This window comes from Aricia agestis, chromosome 12 (genome assembly GCF_905147365.1).
Source record: "Aricia agestis chromosome 12, ilAriAges1.1, whole genome shotgun sequence".
Classification (NCBI taxonomy): domain Eukaryota; kingdom Metazoa; phylum Arthropoda; class Insecta; order Lepidoptera; family Lycaenidae; genus Aricia; species Aricia agestis.
Window position 1 is genome coordinate 5,597,759 of NC_056417.1, and position 25,354 is coordinate 5,623,112.

The 25,354-nt window shown below is 35.8% G+C and overlaps 1 protein-coding gene across 1 annotated transcript; it reads right to left on the reverse strand.

The window, feature by feature from the left end:
- Positions 1–1,461: 1,461 nt before the first annotated feature.
- On the reverse strand, positions 1,462–23,658 carry LOC121732756. Its single transcript, XM_042122712.1, has 4 exons — positions 23,178–23,658; positions 9,765–9,899; positions 6,887–7,073; positions 1,462–2,675 (listed from the first exon to the last, which is right to left on the reverse strand). Exons 1-4 carry the CDS (start codon positions 23,350–23,352, stop codon positions 2,618–2,620), a joined length of 555 nt encoding a protein of 184 aa, XP_041978646.1. The 5' UTR covers positions 23,353–23,658; the 3' UTR covers positions 1,462–2,617.
- Between the last annotated feature and the right edge of the window lie 1,696 nt (positions 23,659–25,354).

The window sequence follows — 25,354 nt, forward strand, 5'->3', positions numbered from 1 at the left end:
AAAAAAAGGTGTTAAATTAAGTCCTAGAGTAAAAACAAAACACATCCTCATTAAGTAAAACAACAAGTCTGTTGCCATAAATATTTGGCGCGTTTTAAACTGCTCGTTTAAAATAAAATATTTAATTTAAACATACAATTTGCATAATTTGCTTGATAACAATATGACAAAAAATAAGTGGTAATAAAGATTTGCTTGACTGCATAATATATTCAATCTAAAGCGCATTTACACATAAAATAAATAAAACATAATTTTTGAAAAGCATAATATTTGTATGGAAGATAATAATAAACCTTTGTTACAAACATAATTATGCCATAAATATATAAATATATTTTTATAATTATTTACACAGTAGAGAAATGTTTGTGATGTTGGATGGAAAATACATTTGAGAGAGCATTTATAATATCGATTGTATGAAAAATAAAATGCTGAATACCACAATTTCTGCCAAAATGATTTTGTGCTACACTTATACATATTAATGGTCCATTTTACACAAAAAGAAGCCAATTTATTGACAACCTTATATAAGTTTACTACTCTTATGATTTAAATAGTGCCACGAATCTAATATTTTAATCTAATATTAATATAGTACCGATATTGCTTCGATGCCGTCGGTACAATAAAAATGATAGTCGCTCACATTTTTAACCAATGTCAAACACGTTCTGGTCTTATTGGTCAGAACTCTTAAAATAACACTTCATTAACGTTTAGTTGATAATTGATTCTTAATCGAAGATCTAGTAATATTGAATTAAAATATTGAAATCGGGGTACAGAGGTCGTACCACTATACCGTTTTGAGACTCAAACAATCGTACGAGAATGCCGCGTCCTACTCTAACAAACGAGAAATTACGTTGTTAGAGCGGGACGCGGCATTCTCAGCTGATTGTTTGAGTCTCAACTCAAAACGGTGTTGTAGTAGGACTGGTTTGATATAGGATTTCAGTTTTATCTGGCAGGTTGAGTGTAAATGGCCCTTAATACTGAACTTATAACTAACAAGGACGGTGTCAAAATAAAATTAATGAAGCCTATTCATTATTATAGATTATTATAACCCCCATACTGATAAAAAAAGTTACATAAAAAGGATACGCTTGATAGAGAAAACGCTGAATTATTTTTATTTTGTCTCTGTCAAGGGCATTTTCCAGGTTAACAGATAAGGACAAAATATTGTATAGCTGCACTAAAATATTTTTATCAGTATGGAAGTTTATGTTATAATAAGTATTAAGTAGTAATTTAAAATATTTAATTACCAATGCTGATTCCAGTTATAATAATTAAAAATAGTCTCAGAGTAAAACCACGACAGGTAAAAAGGAATTGCTTGGGTGTGTTATTAAAATATTTCAAACAATTATCTAAGAGCATACACATTATCGATCATACTAATAAATAAGAGGTAAGGGGGAGGCCAAACGAACGTAATTTTAAAGTCGTAGGTCGTAATTAAGACGGCAGAAATTCTGCTGCATTTAAATCCTGGCACAATTGAAGCATTAAACACACATTTTTAAAATGTGCATGAAATTATGTGTCTTTTACTTTTGTTAATACCTTGGGAGTTGGGTTTCATAAAAAATTGAAGATTTTCAGGGAACGTCGTGAGTCACAAATTAATATTGAAATCTAACAATTATTATGCGTGACTTAAAAAACATCGCTCGTTTGGTTTCACCCTAAAAGTTATGATTACAGTTGTTTAGGGAATCGTGAACCTTAAGTATACACAATATTATATTCGATTATTTAAAAATTCGATAGCGAAAGAAGAGATTTAAAACTACCCTACATTATTTGAAATGGACATCACAACTAGTCTAAGTAATCTGGACGACAATTTGGCCACATGTCTCGTTATTTAAGCTTACTGTTAGACCATGTGTATATAATACCAAGAAAATATATTCATTACATTAATTTACTTACACGATTGTGAACACATTACAATGTGATGCAATGTTCTATTACCGACAAAACTACATATTACGAGTCCATTCCTAAACTTGGCTATCATTGAAGGAATTACGCAGCTCGGTCTCTGTATAATGAGTAAGTAAAACCTTTTTTTTTTTACAATTTATTGAAAGTTTAAGGAATGGACTAAGGATGTCTACGGACATACTATTTTGTACCACGAAATGCAATATCTATTTATAAAAATATTATCAGGTACGGACCCAGCATGTATGACGCCCTAGAAAGGCTTTTTTTGCTAACATAAACTCTACTTAGGTACAAATTACTGCTTGACGCACTTGAGATCTTTGTTATTTTAGGACATAATATTTAATATTATTGTTACTGAGTCCGTACCTTACACGAGCGAGTCTACGCTCAAAGTAAAATTTGAAACGCCTTTTAAAGGTATAACGTCACAGACGGGTATACAGTATACATGGATTCTACATTATAAAAAAATCCAAACAGATAAATTCAATTGAATAGAATTAAAATAATTCGAAAAGAGTAATTTTTAATTGTCATTTTAGGCGAAGAATGTACTAACAGTACTTGATAGTGAATTAATGGACAAAACAGGCCAGAACTGGCCGACAAGAGATACTTAACAGTAAACAGCAAGAAGTATTTACGCGATAGCTGGTCTGCCATCCAGCATCTTATCGCTTTCCTCAGCACTGCTCAAACTGAAAGAGAAAGAAATAATATTAGAATTTGGAAAACATAGATTTAGGTTGGTTGTAAAAGGGCCCATTCACGGCAGGCCGCCGTGCAGTCCGCCGGCTTATGCAGGATAGTGAATGGTGTCGCAGGCCTGCATGGCGGCCGGCCTGCGACACCATTCACAATCCTGCGTAAGCCGGCGGACTGCAATGCCGGATAGTGAATGGGCCACTTAAGGTGAGTACAATTATTCGTATTTCAAAATTAAATTATGTAGGAAGATCGCAGACGGCACACAAGAAGGGTGTCGTCTGCGATCTCCCGTAAAATCACTCAATTATTGGCACTTTGAGGGTTCATACTTCATACTACAGAAAATCCTATCATCAGCATTCCTACCATTTGAAACAAAAATTTAAGATGATGATGGAGTAGTCTTTCCTTTATATACAATCTACATAATATTACTTATATCTTTTTATACTCTAAGCGCAAGCTCTTATAGACTGATCCCATGAAAGGACATAGTTTGTCCCGGAAAAATATAAACGAATTACGACGCAACTAAATTACGGACATCTAGTTCATCTATACATATAAATAAAATTGGAGTGTCTATTTGTAATATTGAAAGAACCGTTTTTTACTAAATGCATATAAATGTATATCGGGTACAGACACCAAAACAAATTTTTTTACAATTTTTGTCTGTATGTCTGTCTGACTGTTTGTTCCTGCTAATCTCTGAAATGGCTGGAGCGATTTTGACGGGACTTTTTTGGGCACATAGCTGATGTAGTACGGAATAACTTAGGCTACTTTTTAACCGACTTCCGAAAAGGAGGAGGATATATTTCACTTTTTTTATAACTTAGGAACCCTAAAAAGGGGATTTTGTTTCTCTTTTTTATTATATTTGTTATCACATTTTGCTGACGCGGACGTAGTCGCGGGCAACAGCTAGTTATTAAATATAATAAGTAAACAACAAGTTCTAGCTAAGCTTGTATATAGAACTTGTCTCGTGAGGTGGGCGCTGACATGAATACAAGGCATGAATTCAAACTAGCGGCGCGTCGAATTGATTTGTAACGAGCTAAATAATTAACATTAATGCGTAGTAGCTCGACGCCTATTTGAATAGGCCTCTGCGGGCCGTAACCCGTATGATAATATTGCCTATTGATTGTAAATTGGCAAATGACCATTACGTAGGCGTAAATAAGTCCAACTTCTACGCACAAACCTATACAGTTTCTGCTAAGGAGGCTATTCCAAAAGCGTGCAGCAGAAGCCGTGGCTGCTACACAAAATCTGCTACAGTGCTGACAGTGTGTATAAATTATTACAAACAATTTTTACTAGGAATGACAAGATGTTTTATAATATTTAAGTTACAATAGAATAGAAAATACTTTATTTGTACAACTTAAAACTAAACTTAAACTTAAAAAACACAATAAAGGAAAACTAGGCGGTAGTACAAATAGGCGGTCTTACTGCTAACAGCAGATTCTGCCAGACAACCTTTAAGTTACGTTAGCATTTCTATCAGACTTTAGTACCAAAAATAATAGTGTCCATGGGCGACGGTAGTAAATTGCTTTCCATCAGGTGTCCCGTTTGCTCGTTTGCCCCCTTATTTTATATAAAAAAATTAATAATATTGTGTAAGTATACTACTACTCTTCGCTGCTTTACTTAGCACTTGCCCTAAAACTAATTTGATACCGGGTCAGACACTTCTAATTGAATTAACACTTGTATCTAGAGCGTCGAAACTTCAGGATTATTTGAAGAGTCTTTGGAAATTAGAGAGTTAGAACGCGTTTAATGACTAATGAGGCTTTATTGTAACTTTATTTTTAGTTTTGCCGTCGAAATACCATCCCAGAACGATAACTCTCAGACATTGGGCCGCTCAAACACAAGCATATAATATCTAGGGAAAAGAATATTGCTGACCAACCCGAGACAACCAAATAAAAGTACGCTTTGATGCATTTTATGAAACAGTTATTCTTTTTTTTTTTTTTTTATGAAATAAGGGCGCAAACGAGCAAACGGGTCACCTGATGGAAAGCAACTTCCGTCGCCCATGGACACTCGCAGCATCAGAAGAGCTGCAGGTGCGTTGCCGGCCTTTTAAGAGGGAATAGGGTAATAGGGGAGGGTAGGGAAGGGAATAGGGTAGGGGATTGGGCCTCCGGTAAACTCACTCACTCGGCGAAACACAGCGTTAGCGCTGTTTCACGCCGGTTTTCTGTGAGAACGTGGTATTTCTCCGGTCGAGCCGACCCATTCGTGCCGAAGCATGGCTCTCCCACGTATACAATATTCTTAATATTCTTCTATATTAAGTATATCTATTATACTATATTATATTATCCAACTTTTTTGGTATCAATATAAAATAATGAGGAATGAAATGACATGAACGTTGAACACTGAATACAACTTCCACCTGACCTAACATTACAGTGATTCAGCGAGTTATATAAGTTAATACGGAATTCAAACTATGCACTTGAATATAATAGTTCTAATTAGATAATGTGTATGAATCATTTATGTACTTTAAATACTATATTAAACTGTCAACAAATAGTTTAGTAATAAGTAATAACTTTATTGCAATTAACCACACATCCATACTTAATATTACGAATGCGAAAGTGCGTCTGTCTGTTACCTCGTCACGCCCAAACAAACCGGTCAACCGATTTTGCTGGGTATGTAGATAGTCTCGAGAAAGGGCATAGGATACTTTTTACCCCAGAAAAATGTACGGTTCCCGCGCGATTAACGAATTTAATTTTATCGCAACGGAGTTACGGGCGTCATCTACTTAGGTATTAAACTATAAAGTTATGTCTAAGGTTACTATGACATATGAGTAGAATTGTAATGTGTATGTTTTATTCATAATACTTATTATGTACTGTAGTCTGTAGAAGTAAATGTATGTAATAATGTAACCTCATCCGACCTCCTATTCTAGTAATAGATATTGTAAACAGGTACACAATAAACCATTGAATATGTTCGACGAACACAGGCTAGTTGTAGTTGGTAGTTACTAGTTGGTGGTTTAATGTCTAAGTAAACAGGGCTTGTACCATGAAACCGTTTTGAGACTTAAACAATCGGACGAGAATGCCGCATCCTACTCTAACAAACGTGAAGTGACGTTGTTACAGTATTGTACTTAAACGATTAGCAAACATAGGTGAATGCAGGACTTGTTCCATTGGATGGAACTCTTTGTAAGTCTTTAGTGTTCAAAAGGTCCTTTCAATAATGAAGCATAGCTACGAACTTTTGGAGCACAAAAGTGCCATATCGTTCTTTCCTTCTTATTTCGAGTTTGACTGCTACAAGTTTACAACATAGAATTCATTATCAAAAACTTTCAACTGAGTATGTGTTATGGAACTCTTTCAGTCATGGGCGTAGCCAGCCTTGGGCTCAGGGTGGGGCAGCAGTCAACCTATTCCCATGCTGGGGCGAGCGCCCCAGCTTGCCCCAGTGTGGTCCATGATATCCAAAAACAGTATATCTGGATTACAACTTTGTATTAGCTCTATATTACATATACGTGGGAGAGCCATGCTTCGGCACGAATGGGCCGGCTCGACCGGAGAAATACCACGTTCTCACAGAAAACCGGCGTGAAACAGCGCTTACGCTGTGTTTCGCCGAGTGAGTGAGTTTACCGGAGGCCCAATCCCCTACCCTATTCCCTTCCCCCCCCCCCCCCCCCCCCCTATTCCCTTCCCATCCCTATCCTCCCCTATTACCCTATTCCCTCTTAAAAGGCCGGCAACGCACCTGCAGCTCTTCTGATGCTGCGAGTGTCCATGGGCGACGGAAGTTGCTTTCCATCAGGTGACCCGTTTGCTCGTTTGCCACATAATTCCATTTAAAAAAAAGTGTTAATCTGTCGGAATCCAGTGATTCTGTATCATCATGTTTCCAGTATCCATTTACATCACATAGCGTTGATCTGCTGGAATCCAATGGTACTAATTACTACTAGCACACGCTACTCACTACTGTATCATATCTAAAGCTCTATAAGTCCAATAATCAAAACCTAGATCTCTCCCTATTTTTATTAATAAGGGGGCAAACGAACAAACGGGTCACTGATAGAAAGCAACTACCGTCGCCCATCAACACTCGCAACATTAAAAGAGCTGCAGGTGCATTGCCGATTCCTCTCGTAACTCACCATTCCTTATTATCCATGAGGTTCCTCATCTCATCATCGGGGGCGGGGGGCGCGTCCCTCACTGGAGCGTACTGCGCAGCCACCAGGGGATCGGTGGAGGGGTTCAGAGCTGTGAGGGCCGCCGCGCCGCTAGGGGGCGCCTCCTTGCCTCCGCCCCAGCGTGATGACCAGGCCCAGCCGCCTACACCTATAAAAAAAGAAAATAATAGGGATTAGGGATGTATAACAATTTTTTTTTTAAAGTACTCAGGGCCTGTTTCACCACTTTCTGATAAAGTGGCGACTATTCACAATTTTTTTGACAGTTTCTCCATACTTCATCTGTCAAGTTAAGTGGTGGATAGCCTATTCGGTACTTATCAAGAAGTGGTGAAACAGGCGCTTAGAGTTTTTAACGTTTTAGCCGTGGTTGCGAAGCAATAAGCACGTAGAAGCGCAATCATTTTTAAATTTCAATGTTATGTAGAAATTGTAAGTGGAGTCGTTCATTTTATTAGGGCATTTATGATATTTTCATTAAAGCCTGGATGGAATGTAAGACCTTTTTAGTTTTATTCTTAAATAAATCTATGTTAAAATACTAATTCGGTAGTGGTTACAGTGTGCTATTAAAAATTTTCACAAATTCTTAATCCATTTCTGGAAACATGCTGAACGTATAAGCCCATCTACGGCAAAGCAAAAGTGGCACTGTTTCCAAAGACTACTTCTTACTAAAATAATATCTGGAGCATTGCTTAGTTCTGTTGCCAAAAATTTTGGTAACTAGCACATATACGACAATAAGTCATTAACATTGAAAATCCGATTCATATTTGCGCATTTAATATGATGGTCATTCTAGTTAATCATCTAGCCATAATTTACATGTTTTAGATTTAAGAGTTTAGACGAAAGAAGCGAAAGTTGTAGAGCAAGTCGTAGTCATAACATATTTTATAACCTAACCTAAAAAGTGTTTATGTTGAGAACATTAATCATTTCTCTCATTTTTGTTTAAACATTAATAAACGAGCGTAATTTTTAAAGTTAATATCTCATATTAAAAGCATACGCTTTTAAAACCCTATATAAAGTACTAGTGGGGATAAAATCTTGGCTGAAAGCCAGTAAATCGGATTAAGCATGTTTATCTTTATTTGTCGATCGTGTATTTACTCTAGATCGTGTACTTTCAATTTTAATATTATAAAGCGGAAGAGTTTGTTTGTTTGAACGCGCCAATCTCAGGAACTACTGGTCCGATTAAAAAAATATTTTAGTGTTAGCCCATTTATCGAGGAAGGCTGTAGGCTATATTTTACCACGCTAAGACTAATAGGACCGAAGAAATAGAGGAAAATGTGGAAAAAACGGGGGAAATAATTTAAAAGAGCTTATCTCACGATTCACGAACTACTGGAGCAATTTTTATGTTATTTAGCACAGATAAGAATCATTGGCTATTTTTTGTGGACTATTTGTCTGTCAAATATCTAATTTACGCGGGCGAAGCCACGCGAAACGTATAGTATTTAACAAATATGTAATATGTATTGAATACATAGCAAATTTTTTTTGGATATGAATATTGATTTAAAATAACAGACAAGATAAAAATTATTGTGTTAGGGACCAAGGCAGTTGGCACTGCATAAAATAATCACAATTTATATGTATTTTGTACCCACTAAACAGCACCCACATACTAATAAAACCTCCTACAATGTGCTTCGAAACCAGACGCGACACTTCATAAATTATTTCGCAACAGTGAATATGCAACTGATTTAAAATCTTATAAAAGTGAGTTATTTTTAAATTAATCCATGTTCGAATAAAATCAACCGCCAACCGGTTTGGTCGACGACAGCGTTTATTTGCATTTTGCAGTAATATTCAAAGTCGCTTCGAACCCCGCTGAGAGACGAACTGTTATTTTGCTAGTCGATCTGGGGCACTGCAGGCTGTTTACCTTTTGTCTGACGAAGAGGGATGATTCATAAGGTGACGTATTCTTTTGTCTGGTGTTTTTTTTTTCGAAATAAGCTTGGCCACAGATTACTAAATAGTTACTGCGTACGTTAATTAGGCGCTGCTAATGGCAAAGCTCTTATATTTTTTAACTACGAGTAAGAGATAAGATTTATGGTAGAATAACTATCTGTTCCACTAGCATTCACAACAATAAAAACAAACAAACATTCCAATTTGAAACTCCAATCACAAAAAGTTAACATCAGCCTCGTTCAATAGTAAATTGTAGAGTACGGTGAAAGCTCGTCACGGAGGGACAGTTAACTAAAGCTACGTTCATATTTCCTTTATAAAGGTTGAGGTCAAACAACACTTCCTACCCACTCGCTGAAAACGTAATAACGTGAGTCAGCTAACGACGGGTCACATTCAGCTGACGGGCAGGAAATGTTTATTGACACTTTTACCCAAATGATACACAGTTATTTATAGTACGACACGAGTCATTATGTGCAGATAAAATGCAATTTTACTACTGCGATATAAGATATTGCATATTTCTTGTGCAATACATTGCGCGACAAAAATCGATATTGTTCATGAAGATATAATCCTAACTTTTATTTTAACCTCAGGATGAGATTAATGTCTAGGTCGTAATGGACATTGGAGAGTTTTCAGGTTTCAATGATCACGATTATCAGGTAACTAAACGTTTTCAGCTCCAACAAAATATTATGTTTGGAAGGAAGGCGCTAGACTCTAGAGTCTAGAGAATAATATCATAAATTCATAACAAAGAGTGTGACCCAAGAGAAGGCTTTAAATCCAAAATATTTTCCATTGTTCTTATGTCAGCCATCATTTGCCATTGTTATCTTTTTGTTTGAAGACGCGCCACCATTTTCTGACAATCACTTACCCGCGAACAGTACCCCGAGGCACAGTATGACGCCGCCGGCGATGAGGGCACCGAAGCCATTGTCAACTTCCTGCGGTGTGGGCGTCGCTGGCGTGTTGGAATACTGTACTCCGCCAGCTATCAACAGCGCCAGACCTAAAAAAAATAACAAAGAATTTGAAATTTGAATTTTTGAGAAGAGAACGAGACTTTTCATACTCTGTTGATTGTAAGCGAATGAAAAATGAAGAGAGAATTAAAAACAGCTTCATTTTATGGATGCTATGTCGATACGATCATAAAGAAGACATTGTTAGAAAATAGAAATCCAATAAGTACTGTTAGGCAAGCGTAATTTATTATCTTTTTACGATTTTCAGACAATAAAGTGTCTGTTTTTGGATTTCTTTATGATTTTTTCATGATCGACTTTTGTGTGGGCTATATATTTTAAATATTTGTTTATAACTGAAACAAAAATAACACAAACATGGACATTATTCAGACGCCCTCGGTTATTACTGTCAAAACTGGTCCGCCTTTATAGCCATAGCATTTGTAGTGATTTATGCTAAGATTACATTTAAATTCATAAATGTGGTAACTGGTAACGAAGGGTGCATTACGTAATCAGCGTTACCTACTACGAGACCATGAGGAACAAAAAATATACCACGTTTTCATTACAAATTATAGTTCATCCATCCCATTCTTTCAACATAATTTTCTAATTTTAGACCTTGACGCAGTTCATAAGGTACCTTTGGTTTGAATTATAATAAGTAGAGTATAGGGAGTCTTGAATCATATTATATTTTATCAAGGATATTCTTGGGTATTTAATAATATGTTATCTACATATATTGCATTGAAATCTCGTCGGTATCAGCTCAGGCAGATGTTAAAGCGCACCTTTCCATAAACTACAAACTGGTCTGAGACCAGACGAAGCCTGTTTCGCCATTTTTTTCACATTTTTAAATCTTAAGTTGCAGTGTCAAGAAACAATTAAGTACCGACTTCCAAAAAGGAGGAGGTTATACGTTCGGCTGTATGTATCTTTTTTCTTGTATGTTCAACGATAACTCCGCCGTTTGTGATCCGATTTCCAAAATTCTTTTTGTGTTGTATAGGGTTTAATTCGAATTTGGTACCATGTTCAGAAAAGTGGTGATCTGATGATAGGATCCTGGAGGAATCGAGGGGACTCCTTGAAGTTTGTATGGAAACATTTAGAGATTTCAATTTTTTTTGAAGCATTCGAGGTAAATGCTACCAAAAAGTAAGATTTCGCACCAGGTTATACCCTGGATCCGAAGGTACCCAACAGAACTTTTGAATCCTTATAGATACAGGTTCGGGGATTTCGGCGTTGTTTAAACAACTGAAAGCATAAGCCAAAACATAAATTTATTTAATCATCATCATCAAAATCATAATTATGCCATAGGTCATCACATTATAACCCAATTATTGATGCTTTTCGTGATATTTTGCATCGAAGCAGATGTTTTTGATGATTATTTCGCTGTTTGTGGACCGATTTTCAAAATTATTGTGTTGTTGTACAGGGTATAATCTTGATTTTGTATAATAATTACGAAAGTGGTGAGCTGATGATGAGATCTATGAGCAATCGAGGGAAATCCTTGAATTTATCAAAAGACATGAGTCTTTTGATAAATTTCAAGGATTTCCCTCGATAGTAGTTAAAATTTGTTTCTAGTAACTTAAACAACCGACTTCAAATAATGAAGACTGTAGTATGTACAGAAATAGTTGAGATTCAGACGAATTCTGAAAAAGGCACTATTATAGAGTAAGAGTTATTTAATACTTTTTAGTTCATGTTATTATAGTTTTTACCTTGGAAGTCGGTTTTAATTTTTTGTTAAAAATAATAATTAGAGATCGATTTTCCTTGTTTCTTATCCGACCATCCTTTTCGTCACCACGTGGTTATCGTCACAAATGTTATAATTTTCTGTATTGTAAAAACAAGTTATATTAGGAAACTGAAATAAGTATATTTAATACCTCGATCGTGGGAATCGCAGAAACAATATATTTTGTTATGCGGCAGCCGGGTGCCGCTTGGAGATTAATGGGTCATATGCCGGCTCTTGATATAGGCGAACGCGTTGGCCAACGCGTCTGCAGACGCGTTGGCAGTGCGCTTGCAACGACGTTTGTGAGTAATCCACACATAGGAAGGTCGTTCAGTATGCTTTGGATCGCGCCAATGTGCGGACGGATTCAAAATGGATGTTGAGTCGCTAACAGCTGCAGCTGTATATTTATTCACAGCTTATACCTAATTACTTTGTAAATGTGGACAAGAAAAAGTTTTAAAAGGGTATTCTCGAATTAAATAAGTAAAAGGCGAGAAAACGTAACAAACAGAAATAAACTCACTTTTACATATTTTATACCTAATATTAAAATAATTTAATTTTTTTATTACTTATTATTTATTATATATAAAAATTATTACTTACTTATTACTTATTATAATTATCATGATTAATAATTAATAATATATATTTATTATTTATATATTATTAATTATAGAAAACGTAACAAACAAAGAAATAAACTCACTTTTACATATTTTATACCTAATATTAAAATAATTTAATTTTTTTATTACTTATTATTTATTATATATAAAAATTATTACTTACTTATTATAATTATCATGATTAATAATTAATAATAATAATTTATTATTTATTAAATATTTAATTTATTTTGTTTTAAGTATATTTTGTTGTTATAGCGACAACAGATATTTAACATTATCTTTTACATTATCTGCGAAAATTTCAGAAATCTAGCTAAGTATAGCGGTTCTTGAGATACAGCCTGGAGACAGACAGACGGACAGACAGATGGACAGACAGACAGACGGACAGACAGAAATGCAGACAGACGTTGAAGTCTTAGTAATAGGGTCCCGTTTTTACCTGTCGGGTACGGAACCCTAAAAACATCGTGAGGAAAATATAATGTCCAATAACCTTATTTTTTTTTGCAACTTTTGATACGATTTTTGGTTCCACAGGCAGTTTTTACTCTGATAAAATTATACAGACGGACCGCATTTCAACTGCAATCCAACCGCAAATTGCAGTTCAAGTGCAGTTTGAATGCAGTTGACATGACTGCAATAAAACTGCAAACCAAATACGCAGTAGGATTGCAGTTCAGTTGCAGTTGGCGTGCAGTCGTGTGAACCGCATACCGACTGCATCCAAACTGCACTGCTACTGATTCTATGCGCGGGAGAGCGGAGCGTGCGGGTGGGTGGGATAGTGCATTTTGGATGCAGTCGGTATGAAGTTCACACGACTGCAGTCAACTGCAATCCGACTGCGCGTTCGGTTTGCAGTTCTATTGCAGTCGTGTCAACTGCATTCAAATTGCACTTCAACTGCAATTTGCGGTTGGATTGCAGTTGAAATGCGGTCCGTCTGTATAGACCCATAGGGCCCAATAAATTTAAATGTTTTCTCGATACTCATATTGTTCGCCATTTCAAGTTAGATGTTAATTCGCCACAAGAAGGAAACGTGCACTCTTCATCGCCGCTCCGGGCGAACTGATCGCGCGGCCTATGTGTGGATGGAGCGCGAAGCTTGCGACAAATGTCCTTTGATCTTTTGCCGGCATTTCCGACCCGCGCGGCAAGCTCGCAGACGCGTCGGCCAACGTCTAAATACCTACGGCCAACGCGCGAACGCCCGTTCTACACATTGGGCCAACGCGTCTGCAGACGCGTTGGCCAACGCGTTCGCCTATATCAAGAGCCGGCAATATGGACATATCATATAACTAATCCATTACGTATGCAATAAACGATGATAAATAAGAACGATAATGAAAAAAATTAATGAAAGTGAAAGTCCATTCAATATTTTGGACTAAATAACATATTCAACGACATTGAACTTGAGTTTACTACGAAGTTGGTAATAAGATCTTTACCCGACCGTAACAAGGACATTACTTATAAGTTATAGATAATACAAACAAAAATGCTAGTGGTTTTTTGTCACAATCTGGACAAAATACATTACAATTTACAACGCAATTTACAACGCTTATAAGCTCAGACAGCCTGATCCATATAATGATCATAAAATATAATGTCCCTACAAAGAGAAGCGCTTCATATCTTATTATCACATCTTGACGTTCCTAGAATTGGAAACATAACACGACCTCATTACACACTTTCTATCCAAGGAAACAGGAATTTATGAGCCATAAATCATGAGGCTGAGCTATAACTTATAAATGAACTCATAAACATTACACAAAAAATCTACTTTAAAACAGGATAAAATCATTAATTACAGCTGTTAACAAAATATTAGCTTTAAAATATCAGCTCTAATAGCTAATTTTTTAATCTACATTTTTAATAATAACAACCAAAGCTTTTTGGTTGTTTAACACGAAGTAAAAAGTTTCTGATGCATTTGACTTGTTAGGTGTACGAAAGTAACTGATGAATATGAAGTACAGTAAACACACGTAGTAAATATATGTATGTACAGCAAAATATAGATTGAAAGAACTTATAAGAGTATAAAAATAGTCTATTGACATTTTAGATACAGGTACACTAGTCGTATTTATACATATATCATAAGTATACACTATGAACCATAATGAGTTCAGATTGAATTCCAGCAATGACCCACTTTTGAACATAAAGCTGGTCATGTATTTTTAATGGACATTGATTCTACGGTTAGTTTTTGAGGTCACATCTGCAGTCATAGACTTTATTGCGTAATACTTTTTATGCATTCGTCGTGCATTATGCTTGCAACATAGCCCTTCACAACCTTTATTGGAATACGATGAAATATAATATGCAATCGGCTCGTAAAACATCTAACATGAAGTCGAAAAACCACACCGATGTGGCTAGTGATTGCAAAATGTTTTTCCAAAGAGAAAATATTTCATAACGTTAAGTGCCCTCGTCAGAATTTAAAATTTGAAAATGAAACAACCATTGGCTTTTTAAAGAGCAAACATTAAAACGGGGACGGTCATTAATTAAGGATTGAACGCATGTAGAATGTATGCGTATTTCATTTGGCACAATCATGGTTATCGGCATGACTCAATAAATTAAAACATTGAAAAGCACTACCATAAATGAAAGTAATTGGACGCTAGAGTCCAGACCAATCTACTTCCTCGCACATTTGCCCGCGTCAAATTACAACCTCGCACATTTGCCCGCGTACACATTTGCCCGCGTCAAGCACATTTGCCCGCGTCAAATCGGTCGAATTTGGCAGGAGTCAGGACCCCAGTTAAAGGCCTTCTGGGAATTCGATTCGTTCGGTTCGGCTTAGTGTGCGTTCACCTTAACACAACAGCCGTTTACGACTTATTAGTAAAGTTATCCTATTATTAATGATAAGCAGCGGATATCCGACGGAATTTAAAATGTACGGTAGCGTAGGTAGCCGATGAACGATACACCGATTGTGCGTACAATACACGCAATCGTAATGGGAGTCGGCAGTCGGTGTCCGGTGTAGCAAGCTGTGGCCGATGACTCACGCGGTGGCTGCGTGGATGGTATTATGTTACGAACGTTTAGATATGGAACAAAATTATTAAGATATCGAATGGTGATTTATAGATATAGAGCCTGTTTCGCCACTGTCTGATAAGGTGCCCAATAGCCAATAGGCTATTCACAACTTTTTTGACAGATTCTCTTGTCAAGTTAATTGTTGCATAGCCTATTCGTCACTTATCGGGAAGTGGTGAAACAGGACCTTACAGTTCCATAGTGAGAATCGCATGGATAACGAATTTGAAATTAGATCTCCTTATGACGTGGAAGCTAGTGTAGGATAATCATTGGCAAAATTAACGTACAAAATGTGTGTGACATGTCGAATTAAGTAGAGCTCGATAATGCTTAAAGTTTGATTGTTAAGAAATGGTGGTATCCCACTTGTGAATTTGTCCTATATCCCATAATTATGGGATTCCGAATTTATTCAACCCAAGAAATCTGACAACAATACAAATCTTGGTGAAACATACAGTCTGGGCACTTTTTCTCAACTTTTTATTCTCTCTCTGTCTGTTCTCGATAAACGTATCCAAAAGGCTTTATAAGGCTATGAAGGCACAGACATGGCGCTCGAAGGTCGACAAACCCGTCAGAGCCGCCGTTTCCGCAGCTCGCCTTTCATTACTTTTTATCATTAAACGTCTTAAGGTAATATATTTTTTCCTTGTCACATAATTGTATTTGGACTTGAACGCGCAAATTGATTTGTGGAGTGAATCTTAATCGAATTTGTTCCTAGGAATTTATGCGGAATCTTAGCTTGAGATGAATCATCATATTTTTGATGACAACATATTTATACTAACTTGTCCAAATCACAAAACATTAATAAGTAAATAATATTTAATTGATCAGTGTTCTCTAATATTTTTAGAAACTCTTTTTGTGGCGGATAAAACGAAAAAACCTTATCAAAAGAAGTTCTTTACGTAAAAGTTCCCCTAATCCTTAACTTTAATAAATATCGGAAATCCGATATTCAGAAACTTATACGGTTACGGTATAATACCCCAGTCCGTGACTCCTCACTAAATCAATAGTAAACCAAGGTAGCGCCGGGTAAATATTTACCGTGGTCGCCTTCCTACATTATAATATTTTGCCCTTCGAGTCACCATTAATGAAATGAATATTTTAATTAGTTATGCAATTAAGACTAACTTCTTGTGATTTTAGTTCTGTTTCTCGAAATATCATGTACTAGATGACTAATACGATTTTGAAAAATTTATAAATTTTTTGAGACAAGCGAAAAAATATAATAACCTGAATACTCATCATCAAATTAAAACGTGTCTAGAACTACACATTTAGCGTAGAGCTTACTAGCACTAACTTATGAAATCATAGATTGAAAACGTATTTAAAGTCTGCCTATGCAGACAGGGCTAACGCAGTGAAAGCCCCTCATTAATTCTGCCGCCCACAATCATCCCACCACTTCCGCTATTAGCCTTCGTAACTTTGCCCACAGAATAGATAATAGTACAACTTTGACTCTATACTATTCGTACTCTACAAAATATAGGAAAAATCTGAAAATTATTAACTACTGTAGAGAGCGCGCACGAAACAAAAAAAAATTGCACGTGTTTGCTAGTTACTGTCAGTAGTTCTGTACAATTGTGTAGCTTTCATTACAAAACCTTTAAAATATTGAGACTAGTGTGGTTTGACAATGTTTGCTAGATAATATTATATTAACTAGAGATCGTCCAATGGTCGAAATTCGACCTTAGTTTCAACGACATTAGGACTACTACCTATATTTTGTAAAAAAATATTGACTTTATCTTGTCTCTGGGACTCAGCAGACTCATAATAGTATCTAAGATTCAATAAAAAAACTATAATCCACTTTCAATTTGTCACCTTGTTGTCAATAGACTTCAACCATAAATAAAAAAGTATAATTCGTATGTATAGGCTTGTCACTCAAAAATCTGTCATTTTCCTAGGTGTGTGTGTTGTAGTGTGTGTAATGTTTTATTTGTTAAAAAAATGTGTGTTATAAGCATAATTTTAAAATAATATTAGCTCGATGCACTCCTTCACCATATCTATACTTTAATATTATAATTGGGAAGAGTTTGTTTGTTTGAACGCGCTAATCTCAGGAACTACTGGTCCGATTTGAAACGTTCTTTTACTGTTGGATAGCCCATTTATCGAGGAAGGCTATAGGCTATATTTTATCACACTAAGTATAATAGGAGAGAAGAAATAGAGGAAAATGTGAAAAAAACGGGGGGAAATTAAGGGCTTATTTGAACGCGCTAATCTCAGGAACTACTGATCCGATTTGAAAAAATCTTTCAGTTTTAGATAGCCCATTGATCGAGGAAAATATAAGCTATATTTTAATAAGAGCGAAGAAATAGATGAAAATGTGGAAAAAACGGGGGAAATTATATGGAATTGCTTATTATCTTATGAACTACTGGAGCAATTTTTATGTTATTTGGCAAACATGAAGAATAAACCACGTGAAGGGACATAGGCTATTTTTTGCTGCAAAATGTACGGTTGCGTGAAATTCCTAAATTACGCAAGCGAAGCCGCGCGGAACATCTATATATAATAAAACCGTAGGAAAGTCAATTCTGTATATTGAATATTTTTGTACAATAAATAATACTTGGGAGTTGGGATGTGATCTACTATGCTAACGCGGACGAAGTCGCGGGCAACAGCTAGTAAACTATAACTGTGCAAAATTTCATTCACCTACGTTTCTCCATTTTTCCTCAAAAGGGATACAAAGTTTTTGGCTCACGTATTAATATATAGATTAGGTCCTTAGTTCCTTACATATATGACATTGCCGTTTTGTATGGGAGGAATCCATCCGAGGAGGAACTCACAGTGAATTTTCTACAAGGAACACTTACACATCCTAAGGGCGGCTTTTACCAAACCTTATTTAAAATAAGTTAAAACGCATTTAGTTAAATACGTTTTCATTCGTAAACACAATTAATTTAAACTTATTTCATTTTGTCTTGCACCACGATGTTGAAGCTTGAAATTAACTAAACGCATTTTGCAGCGTTGCTGCATTATGTCTTGTGCGTTCCATTTTACGATTTGAGCAGTATTGTTACATATAACGTTATTTCACGGTTGTTTGACGAAATTCGGTTTGTTTTTTTGCGTAAAACGAGTTTTCTATCAATGAATGCCTCAGACGCGACGGACGCAGGCAGTATCCCTTAGTAGTCTGTGGTTGGCGCAAGGGTTTGTTTGTATTGTTGTACTTGTACACATGTTGTTTTGTTTCACATACTTTAGGTTGTTGTACAGACTCGTGCAGATGTTCTGTTAGTAGAGTAATCGACAAATAATAATTATGAGTGATATAAAAAGTGGCCCCCGTAACTTTTCCTTTTAAAACAATAATCTAGATTCAATTATTTCTAGCAAAATCATCGTCGTCTTCTTTGATAGGCGAAATCTTCGAAAGAACTTTTTCTCTGTCAGGGTTTCAAACAAATTTGATCTTGCCTCAATAACGCTGACATCTCGAGGCCTGTTCATATAGTTGACAATTTCTTCGTCGTCGTCATCAATCTCATCAAAAAGAAACTCAAACAAACTCTTTATTTTTTTCACACTCAAATTCTTCGAAAATTATTCTCGACCAAAAAAAATCTAACCTCAAACTCAACTGTTAAATACGTTTAGCAGCTTAAACAGCGATATTTGCCTGTTTAAATTTGACAGATCAATAATCATGTTTAACTTGTGGTGCAAGACAACTTGTGTAGTTAAACAGAATTTTGTGGTTAAATAAAATTTTAAACATGTTTAACCGCTTGGTAAAAGTCGCCCTAAAGTATTATCACTTATTTTTGTTACATACTGTATAAAGAACTTGGAATTCTTACCCAAAGAGGAGATATTTGAGATCAAAGTGGCCTGTACAACAAAACGCCAATTTCATATGTAAGGACCAAGGTATTATGCTGCATGTTTATTTATGAAGGGGATAATGTTAATTCATGTGTCTCCCTGTTTGTAACCTCACACACCGAAACCGTTGAGCAGTTTGTATAACGGCCGTTCCCAATATTTGATCTATCTCTGGTTTTGCCTTACTAGAGATAGGAATAGCTCACATTAGACATTAGAGACGTATATTTTATGTCAATTGTGAGCTATTCCTATCTCTAGTAGGGCAAAACCAGAGATAGATAAATATTGGGAATGGCCGTAAAAGGTTCATGGATATTTTGGATAGAAAATAATAATGTGGTCAAAATGTTGTAATTTACGAAAAAAAATGTTTTTTTTTTTATGAAATACCCTTATTTGTATGAAATACCCTATTATATATACCACGTTTGCTCAAACGAGCAAACGTGTCGCCTGATGGAATGCAACTACCGTCGCCTATGGACACTCGCAACATCAGAAGAGCTGCAGGGGCGTTGCCGGCCTTTTTAATTTTTAACCGACTTCCAAAAACGAGGAGGTTGTTTTTTTTTAATGAAATACCCTTATTTCATAAAAAAAAAACTGGGTTTGCTCAAACGAGCAAACGTGTCGCCTGATGGAATGCAACTACCGTCGCCTATGGACACTCGCAACATCAGAAGAGCTGCAGGAGCGTTGCCGGCCTTTTTAATTTTTAACCGACTTCCAAAAACGAGGAGGCTATACGTTCGGCTGTGGATGTTTTTTTTTTTTATATGTAAGTATGTTCAACGATTACTCCGCCGTTTGTAAACCGATTTTCAAAATTTTTGTTTTGTTATATTAGGTTTCACTCCAATTTGGCCCCATTTTCACAAAAGTGGTGACCTGATGATGGGTTATCCATGAGTAATCGAGGGAACTCCTCAAAATTCAAATGGAAACATATAGTTTTTTTGGTTTCGTATGAAGTATTTCAGGCATATGTTACCAAAAAGTAAGATTTTGCACCAGGATACACCATGGTTCGAAGGTGGTGAACAGAACTCCTTACTCCTTATAGATACATATTTGGGGGTTTCGGCGTTGTCTTGTGAACTGAAAGCATATACTACTTTGCAAATTTAATTAATCATCATCATCATCACCACTATTGCACCATACATCCATGACTAATCGTGGGAACTCCTCAAAATTTATATGGAAACATATAGTGATTTCGATTATATGAGAAGTATCCTAAGCATATGCTACCAAAAAGCAAGATTTTGCAATTAGATAATATACCATGGTTCCGAAGGTGCTAAGAGAACTCCGGATTCCTTATAAATACAAGTTTGCGGCTTTCGGAGTTGGTCTTAAATATAAAAATATTTTGTCATAGAACTCAGTATTATTAGCTGGTACCGTCTTCAAAATAATGAAGATTGTGTATAGAAATAGTTGAGGTTTTGGAGAATTATGCATAAGGCACTTCAAAGAGTAAGAATTATTAAATTTTTTAATACTTTTTTGTTCATTATAAATTATTATTGTTTTTACCCTGGAAGTCGGTTTTAATTTTTTGTTAAAAATAATTCGATTGTTGAAATTCCGGTGGTTTCAATGAGATAAACGAATTTCGCCGCGAATTAAATTGCACACAACATCAAGTATTTGGTATTGCAAATTGTGAATGTAGCGGAAACATAATATTCTTCCGCTCTTTTAGAAGAAATCGTAATTTGTAAAATAAAGCAACATTGACCTTTACTTCTTGACTCAAAATATAATACAATATCTAAAATTTACTAATTTTTTAAATTATAAATTCTTTACTTTGAGTTTCCTTCAATCGTTACGTTGTTAGGACTTATGTAATTCAGCGGCAATAAAAATAGCTTTACGTCTGTTTTACGACATACTTCTATGTTCTAACGTTCCATTTTCATATTTAACGAATTTTTAACAATTTTCCATTTCAAACTCAGATCAAATAAAAAAAACATAGCGCACACGGCCTTTATCATATATGTCATAACTCATAACTAAAGTCACTATACTACTTACGTACCCGCGCTTACGCACAAAGGTGCACAAAACCACTACTGCGCCACTACCAAAAACAGCTTTACTTCCGAACTACATAGCGGAACATGCTTATTAACGGTACTGATATTTGCACGTGGTATGATTATTAAGTAGTGATATAGTTGACTCCGCAAAAGGTCACGTAGCGGAAACAATGGAAGGACAGGTTCCAGGAAATTGAGGTTGCTTAATGAATTAAAGGTTCCGATTGGCAGCGGACAACATGAAGCAACCGTAGACGACGTGTCGTCGCGACTCGCGACACTACTGGATTCTATGTATTTCAATGAAATACCCTGCGCAGCTAGCGACACGAAGCTAGCGAAACATTCATAGAGATACATAGAAATAACGTGTCGCTACAACACGTCGTCTGCTGCAACTTCATGTAGCCGGCGTCCAACTTGTACCTTAAGAACTATTTTATTTTAAGTGACCATCAACCCACTTGCAGATAATTGAAGACGTGAGTGGAAGAACATGATAAGTAACATTAAAGGTGCTCCCTCATCGGAAGCATTACATTACAATACTACCTCCCTGAACGACAAGCATTCAGTGTCAAGCGTTTGCCAAGCTGTTGTTGTGTGCAGAAGATGCTGAAAGCTTGTCAGCGACAAGCGTTCAGCATCTTGTGTAATATCAAATTATAGGTTACAAGTTATATCAAAATATTATGTATCATTACAAGGTGCGCATTGTAATTTGTAATGCTCAGTTCTACTCATTCACTGATATAATGCTCGACTCTGTAACATTACATTACAAGCGAATGCTCCCAGTGATACAAAAAATTTTAAAAAAATGCACAAATTGAGGCTTTTTGGCCGGAAAATTTATATGAAATAAAAAACTTTGCATTTTATGTGTAGCCAGAATATATGTTTTAGCCAAGTGATAAAAGTAGATAAGTTACAAGGTTTGTTCAAATTATGTACGTATTTAAAGTGAAAACATGAGTAAATGTCCGTTATAAAATGTTAGTTATCATGTTCTTCATGATAACTAGCATTCTCATGGCTTCAATTCATGCCCTTTTTAGTCAAAAGCTGTGAAGGGAAATGAATATCAGGAAAACAGAATATGAATGCACATTATAATAAAAAGTACAGTTTAAATGCAAGTTTTGGGAAGATGAAATTACATTAATTAAACTGCTGGACCCTACTGGACAATAATAGCACAGAATAGAGAATACTGAAAAGAGCTGGAGGAGGCCTTTGCCAACAGGCACACTGAATTAAGAGATTATATTTAACAAGAAAACTTTTATACTACAGCTACTGTAAAAACAATTTGGAATAAAATGCTTAATAATAATAAAATACAAGTTTCTGGTTTAGCATACCACTGCCAAACTTCTATCTTTTAAAAAAACACCATTCAAGTATGTGCCCAAAATTTAATACAAAATGTTTACCAGCTGTTTATAGAGTATTTATTTTTTAATTTTATTTGAGATCAACCTCCTGATGTTAAGCAAAATGTCATAGGCAAAAATGTGGTTTAATTCATCAAGCTGGTGACGAGACACAATAGAAATTCTAATGATTTGATTGATTAAACATTACACAAGATGAGCAACAATCTGATGCACATGTTATAAGAATATTATAACACTTTAATGAAGAGTTAGTTTAAATATTATATTTCCTTTAAATATACTGATAGGTATATAAGTAGACATTCCTTTTTCATTTACCCTCCTGGCAGTTGGGTAAAAAGTACAATTGAAACTCGAACCTAATATTTCTAGATTAGACTACTCTTTAATAATGTTTAGTACCTATCAGTCTCATGTATTTTTTTTTACATGTTTATGAAATGAAACTTACCAATAATGAAGAATGTACTGCCCAACAGACACAGGATAAGCCTCACGCAGACTGCCCGATTTAAGGAGCTCGTCACACGCCGTGAAAAGTAACTCATTGGACAATTCCATCGCTGATCATTTGGTTGCTGTTCGTAAGTTACTGTTGTAGGCTGATAAACTGCACTTGTAGGCATTGTTATGAAATGATGACAATCTCTTTCCAAGAATATTCACTATTTATATGCCACTTTACGAAAGCACTGTATTCCTGTTGCATAAAACGTTAAATATCAAGGAGCACTAATATTTGTTTGAACTATCTTTGTTATGAACAAAGAAAGAAAACAACACACTTTAAATTTAGTTAAAACGCGATAGATACAAAGCGCTATTGACCAAAAAGCGTCACAATTTAAGAAAGACGATTGTTAACAATGCACAAGAACATTTCAGAATCAAATTCTGATATGAAGCAAAAAAAAGAGCGTGAAGACTGAAGCGTCCAATCGACTTCTGTCAAGTGTCACTTGTCATTGTCATTTGTCAAATATGTAATTTTTTTTCTTATTATGGCACTTCGGTTATTTAACCTGTGTAGGGGAGCCTTAAGCCGGCGCCAGACATGGACTTCAAAGTTTCAGCAAACTTTGCACAAATAGGAAAATGCCAGCAATTCATTTGCAAAAATAGGCAAATATCAGTGTCACACTTGGCGAATTTGCGTATTTGATCACATGTCTGGCGCCCGTCTAATAATCTGAGGCTCAGATTATATTCGAACTGTAGGTGTAGGGTGTAGCTCAGATTCCCAGTTCGATAAGAATTCTTATGAACGTGGCGAGAAAAGTAACTTGAAAGGAACTAACGCTGCTATCATACAAAAACGTCATTTTTGACAGTTCTCCTTTACCAGCAGGCAGCAATCAGCATGCAGCTGTCAGCAAAGGCCAAAGCTAGTGTCTGACCGAAACTGATTTTTCAGCCGAAACCGAAACCGAACTTTCGGCCTTACTCTCAGTAAAAATAAATAAAATAAATAAATAAAATATCTTTTTATTCAAAATGGGTATTATAATACACTTTTTGAAAGTCGAACGACCGTTCGGCCGAAACCGAAACCGAAACTTGGTAAAACATTAAAAATTACTATTATATACTGAAATTTATTAATTTTTAACATAAATTACAACTTTTTATACTTACTAAAGAAAAAGTACCACATTGAATTTTTTACTTTTCGCGACATTTCTTATACTAAATATTATTAATCTTAGACTCGAATATGTTCCCTAGAAACGTTTTAATACTATAATCCGTTCCTTTATCTACTAAAATCAGTTTTTATACGATTCCAAGTAGGTGCGATTTCACCAAAGAAATTGAACACACTTAGCACACACTAAACCGGTTCTAAACGTATTTTTTTTTTATGAAATAAGGGGGCAAACGAGCAAACGGGTCACGTGATGGAAAACAACTTCCGTCGCCCATGGACACTCGCAGCATCAGAAGAGCTGCAAGTGCGTTGCCGACCTTTTAAGAGGGAATAGGGTAATAGGGGAGGGTAGGGAAGGGAAGGGAAGGGAAGGGAATAGTTGAGGGTAGGGAAGGGAATAGAGTAGGGGTTAGGGGATTGGGCCTCCGGTAAACTCACTTACTCGGCGAAACACAGCGCAAGCGCTGTTTCACGCCGGTTTTCTGTGAGAACGTGGTATTTATCCGGTCGAGCCGGCCCATTCGTGCCGAAGCATGGCTCTCCCACGTTTAAACACATTTATAACACTCGATTGCATTTCACCAACATAAACTAAACTTGTTCACAGCAAATCCGATTTTTATGTTCTGAACGCCCAATATTCGAGTTTTAGCTTCATAAAAGACATTTAAGTCCTTTCAGTGTAGTGTCATGACAGATTGAAAAACATTGACGAAAAAATTGTTAAGATGACAGTTTTCACAGATGCGTTTGGTTAGCTTATTTATCGTTTCTTGCTATTTTGTTACTAAAACAACGTGACAAGGCTCCAAGATGATAAAAACGTATTAAAATCATCGCGTGACGTAACGTAAACTTAGATTCTTCAATCGCGTTCAAAAAATCAATTCATTAATCAAGAAGAATGTAAAATCTATTTAAAACAACGAGATTTACGTCGCCATAATATAAACGCGTTCATTGTTCAATGAAAACTTAGT

Bases quoted from the DNA above. Each gene is read 5' to 3' on its own strand.
- LOC121732756 (XM_042122712.1), bottom strand. From the start codon at position 23,352: ATGCCTACAAGTGCAGTTTATCAGCCTACAACAGTAACTTACGAACAG. The intron at 9,900-23,177 runs GTAAGTTTCATT...TATTTTTTTTAG, and splicing joins CAGTACATTCTTCATTATTG to GTCTGGCGCTGTTGATAGCT. The intron at 2,676-6,886 runs GTGAGTTACGAG...TTTCTCTTTCAG, and splicing joins CTCATGGATAATAAGGAATG to TTTGAGCAGTGCTGAGGAAA.